At 35.9% G+C, this 5,338-nt stretch overlaps 1 protein-coding gene across 1 annotated transcript; it reads right to left on the reverse strand.

Annotated features, from left to right (window-relative positions):
- Nucleotides 1-2,110: 2,110 nt before the first annotated feature.
- On the reverse strand, nucleotides 2,111-4,792 carry LOC112049021 (uncharacterized). Its single transcript, XM_052887943.1, has 2 exons — nucleotides 4,571-4,792; nucleotides 2,111-3,574 (listed from the first exon to the last, which is right to left on the reverse strand). Exon 2 carries the CDS (start codon nucleotides 3,407-3,409, stop codon nucleotides 2,111-2,113), a length of 1,299 nt encoding a protein of 432 aa, XP_052743903.1. The 5' UTR covers nucleotides 3,410-3,574; nucleotides 4,571-4,792.
- Nucleotides 4,793-5,338: the final 546 nt, after the last annotated feature.

Raw genomic sequence — 5,338 nt, forward strand, 5'->3', positions numbered from 1 at the left:
CGCAGTGAAAGAACGTTTTATTCTAAAAGATGGAACCTCGTGCCGGCCGTGAAGTCAAAAAATATTCTTTTCGATAATGTTCGTCGAACGTCTATTTTCCGATATTTCACCAACACAAATCAATTCATTGTTGCACCATTGCATAGAAATCGATCTTTATTATCGTCAAGACGAATTCAACGACGCCATATTGCAACATACTAATCACGATGCATCGATGAGCACGTCGCAGATTATAATTATTGTTATCATATAGTGATAGATAGCTGGACGTGTTTTGGTGAGAAGGTTAAAGGCCTAAGTCAGACCTCCGAGGTCGCCTATTCATCTTAGTTACTGCCAAAGAGAAAATAATATACTTAGGTAGCTAATATGTTACCATTGCTGCTAGGCATCGCAGAGACCTACACCGCTACGTCATCAATATTCCTCGGACGCGTACTAAACGGTTTAGTTCCTCGTTTCTTATACGAACTGCAAAGATGTGGAATGCTCTTCCAGCTTCCGTTTTCCCCACCTCCTACAACATGGGTACCTTCAAGTCAAGAGTGAATAGGCATCTTCTAGGCAAGCGCGTTCCACCATAGGCTGCATCACTGCTTACCATCAGGCGTGATTTAAGCGCTTGCTTATACAAAATAAAAAATAAAAAATTGCACCAACGACTAGAAAGACAGTTGACCACACTGAACTACTCGTAGACTACCTACTATGTACTTAGTTTGTTGACAATCGTCCATTTTTACATTTTTTTTTTTTGAGTAGGTATATTTATTAGTAGGTATATTTATTTTTTTGAGTAGGTATTTAGAGTAGGTTTCCTCACGATGTTTTTTCTTCAATGTTTGAGACACGTGATATTTAATTTCTTAAAATGCACATGCCCCGGACTGAATTGGAACCTACGTCCTCCGGAATCGGAGGCAGAGTTCATATCCACTGCGCTATCACGGCTAATATTACTCTTAATTTACAGCATTATTGTATGTAAAGCATTATAGCGCCATCTAGAGAGGAAATCTAGCAATATTTGGTCAGTTACTGAATAATACGTCGCTTTTTCAAGCGTGTTATTAATGTTTACACTTGTTACTGTAACAAATCAATTGATCAGAAACTTTATCAATCTTACAACAGATGGCAGCATCTACATGTTTATATTCGAGTATAGTACTAGTTTAATTAAGAGCGTGATAGCCGAGTGAATAAGACCTCTGCCTCCGATTCCGGAGAGTGTTGGTTCGAATCCGGTCCGGGGCATGCACCTCCAACTTTTCAGTTGTGTGCATTTTAAGAAATTAAATATCGTGTGTCTCAAACAGTGAAGGAAAAACATCGTGAAGAAACCTGCATTCCAGAGAATTTTCTTAATTCTCTGCGTGTGTGAAGTCTGCCAATCCGCATTGGGCCAGCGAGGTGGACTATTGGCCTAACCCCTCTCATTCTGAGAGGAGACTCGAGCTCAGCAGTGAGCGAGATATGGGTTGATAACGACGACTTGCTTAATAATTGTTATCAACCACATTTTACACATCATCAATACTCAGTATCATAATCATCATCATCCTCATCATTATCATATCAGCCGATGGACATCCACTGCTGGACATAGGCCTCGCTCTCACAACAAACACAACGGTCTCAAGCGCGAGCATCCAACGGCTCCGTGCAACCTGTTTGATGTCCTCAGTTCACATGGTGCGGGGTCGCCATTAAAGCACATTAGGACCCCAAATACTCAATATATATAAATTAAATTCAAGTGTCTGTCTGTGATTTCAAAATAACTATGTTTTCTCAAATGCTTATAGTTATAATTACACGACACTAAAACTTTGTAACGGCTGGACCGATTTAAATGTAACTTTCACTGGAAGATCGAGGAGGTTATTAGCAACATAGGCTAGTTTTTATCACGGAAAAATACAATTTAAAAAAATGAAAATTGTAAAAATCTGAATTTCTCTCGGAAGAAGTTACGGGCCTCCGCTATGGTAACGATTGAATCTTAAACAAATGTTTTATGAAATGAATATGATATTGATGCTTGATAGGTAATAATGATAACTTTCGGTCAAATAAAATAATAGCAAATTACAAATAACTATAATCACGAAGGCGGTTTTACATCGGTAGCTTGATACAATGAGTTTATAGCAATATCAGATGATACGAATGCCATCGATTTAGCGAGAGTAGCTAAAGACAACGTGTCCATGACAACTCTATTAGCGACATGATTCAATTTAGCTCCTTTTGACTGCGCAGTGTATTTTAGTGCAAGTTTAATGACACGTTCACATGCTAGTGATTTAGATGTTGCACTTTTTGCCTCTTTCCCAGCTTGCTGTGCTGCTGTCTTTGCTAAATTCATCATTAAATCTTGATGATTTGCCATGCCATTCTTCGCATATTTCACCGACATCTGAACCTCTATAGATGCTGTTAGCGCTCGTCTCATCGCGACAACGCTAGCAGCAGCCAAATAAGCAACATCTCCCGCATAAAGAATAGCTTTCTTAGCTTTCAGTTCCAAACGTTCTAACTTTTGTTTAATCTTTTTTTCGTTGACACTTTCATCTTCAATATCTGGTTGTTCTATTTCCATTTCTGCTACAATGTCTGGATTAAGAGCATACAAGTTTTCTTTTGGATCGATCCAATCATCTACAAGACCAGGGACATTCGTCTCTTGAGTGTCCAAGGCATGCGCATCTGTTATTACGTCATGCGTTCCATTTAATTTATTATTTATAACAATAGCCTCACCTTCAGTAATATTTCTTAATTTGTTTTCAATATCTAAAGCAGTTTGGTTAAGAAATCCTCGTAGATTTACCGGATCTTCACTTTTCTTGTTTGCCAAAACTTGCACAGCTATTTTCTCATTTCTGGAAATAACCGAATATGGACTTAGTTTTTCAGGTACTCTACGTTTGGGAGATACGGTAGAGTCAATAATTTGTGATTTATTTAAAATAGCTCTATATACTAATGGCATTACGCCATTCACTGTCGTCTGAGTAGTTTGTTCATAAACTTTAACGGGAACAGATCTTTTCTTACGAAGTGATAAATCAACTGATTGTTTTTTCGATAAAGCTGTGGCGTAAGTTATATCTTTTAATGCAGATACTATTGAAACCTCCGCAGCTATTTGCGCTAAGCCGAAAACTAATCTATGCAATTCAGGTTCTGTAGACGCTCGAGTTATTGTAATAATGTGTCCCGACAATGTTCTTGAAATGTAATCCAAAATTCTCCGTGTTTCTATTGCTGTCATTCCTTTTGTTTTTCCCGGGGCATCAAGCGCTTCTCTCGTTATTCTTGTTATTTTGTCTTGTATTTCTAGTTTCGTTAATATTGCAGAAACTAAATCCTTTGATATTTGATAGAGATTGGCTTCCATTTCAGGATTCTGAGTTACATTTTTAGTCGCCTTTAAAATTGAATTATCCAGATGTTTTAGTGCCTTGTGGGGTGAATTCAATAAGAATTTTTCGTTAACTAGTTTCGAATTTACTTGATTTGTGAAGTCATGGACGGGTGAGATACCTGCTTTTGTTTGAATTATCTGAAAGAAAGTTTAAAATTGAATTTTGTTTTATGTTTTAGACACTGAAGTAGGTGTTCCTAGTCTTATATGTATAAAGATTTATGCGCTTAAAGAACGTTTGTCATAAATAAGGAATGATATTTATTTATTCAACTCACAAAGATTGAGAGAAAAGCAGTGGCAATACCAGCTTCACAAATCATTGTCACAAGAACCACGTCTTTAGTATGAGAAACTGTGAAAAATAAATCAAAATGAACATTTTGTGTTTTTTAACAATCTAGTGCGTAATTGCCTTTTATTGCTTTTTATTGCCAATTTAGTTAGTTTTAGTTATCACTAACTAATCAACTAGTTGTTTTTGATTGCAAACTCGGCCAACGTTAGTATATTAATATAAAAAAACCATATAAATTTCTTATTTAATGTTTTGAATTTCTTTTATTAATTGAAATTATCTTACCTTTTTTACCATAATTTTAATTCATTATTACTATTAAAATTAGCAGAAGAACCAAAGTAACTGACAGCTCAACGAGTTGCGAAGCTGAAGTGGCAATGGGCGGGGCACATAGTAGCACATAGTGCACATAGGCACATAGAAGAGCCGATGGACGTTGGGGTCCCAAAGTGCTGGAATGGCGACCCCGCACTAGAAAGCGCAGTGTTGGTCGACCCCCCACCAGGTGGACTGACGACATCAAGCGAGTCGCAGGGATTCGCTGGATGAAGGTGGCTCAGTATCATGATGTTTGGAAGTCCCTACTAAAGGCCTATGTCCTGCAATGTCCATCGGCTGATTTGATGATGATGACGATTAAAATTACCTTTTATTAATATCCAACTGAAAATAAGGCAGGCGACGCTTTAGGTTTAGGCACACCTTTATCTATGCCTTATAATTGCCACAAAAAAAAAAACTTTAAAACCAGTCAAGCCGTTTTGGAGGATGGCTATCTACCACAAAAATCGCATCACAGGATTTATATATTAACAAATAGTGTAAAATATTACCAGCTATCCAGCAAATGAGTTGTACATAGTAATTCTTCGCTTACTATGTTCAATTTTTCTATAGACATAGAGGGGTCGATATACATAATTATTACTTTCTGCAGTCGAAATCAATTCACCGACGTCATTTACATTTCCGTCAGAAGGTTCTAGGGGATTTAATTTTTGTTTTTCTTCTTCCATTTCAGGTTTACTTCCATTTTGAATTGTAAATGAATATACAGCAAGAATATAGCAGAATATGAAAAATATTATTGATTTCATTGTACAGATAACTTTACAGGAAGTGTAACGCGAATGGAACTGTACCAATATTTATAAAGATTTTCTTTAATTAGAACGTGTGTTCTAATAATTAACATTCGCTGATTAACATTTAACACGAGCTTGGCGTTAAAGAGCATTTTTATGCATTAAAAAAAACACTATCAGATTACAAAATTTGAAATGATTTTATTTCAAATTTTGTAATCTGTGTATAATTAGAACAAAAAAACCAAGAAAATTTCAAATTGAAAAAAAAAAGATAAGTAAGGCTAAAATATTCAGGCGCTAAGTTGTTTATATAACAAGTATTTTAATCGTAGAGTCCATTTGGACCCATTCCAGTTACGTTGAATAAATCTGTAGGATTAAAAAGAAACAAAAGTACTTAGGCAATAGTAGCAAAGAAAGACTGGCTTGTCTATTTACAATATTTAATTACATAATATAATACATAACATAATTTATAAAAATAGGATACAATACTGTTGTTGGTAATAAATT

This window comes from Bicyclus anynana, chromosome 20, assembly GCF_947172395.1.
Source record: "Bicyclus anynana chromosome 20, ilBicAnyn1.1, whole genome shotgun sequence".
NCBI lineage: Eukaryota > Metazoa > Arthropoda > Insecta > Lepidoptera > Nymphalidae > Bicyclus > Bicyclus anynana.

Excerpts from the sequence above, each read along its gene's own strand:
- LOC112049021 (XM_052887943.1), bottom strand. The coding sequence starts at position 3,409 with ATGGAAGCCAATCTCTATCAAATATCAAAGGATTTAGTTTCTGCAATA.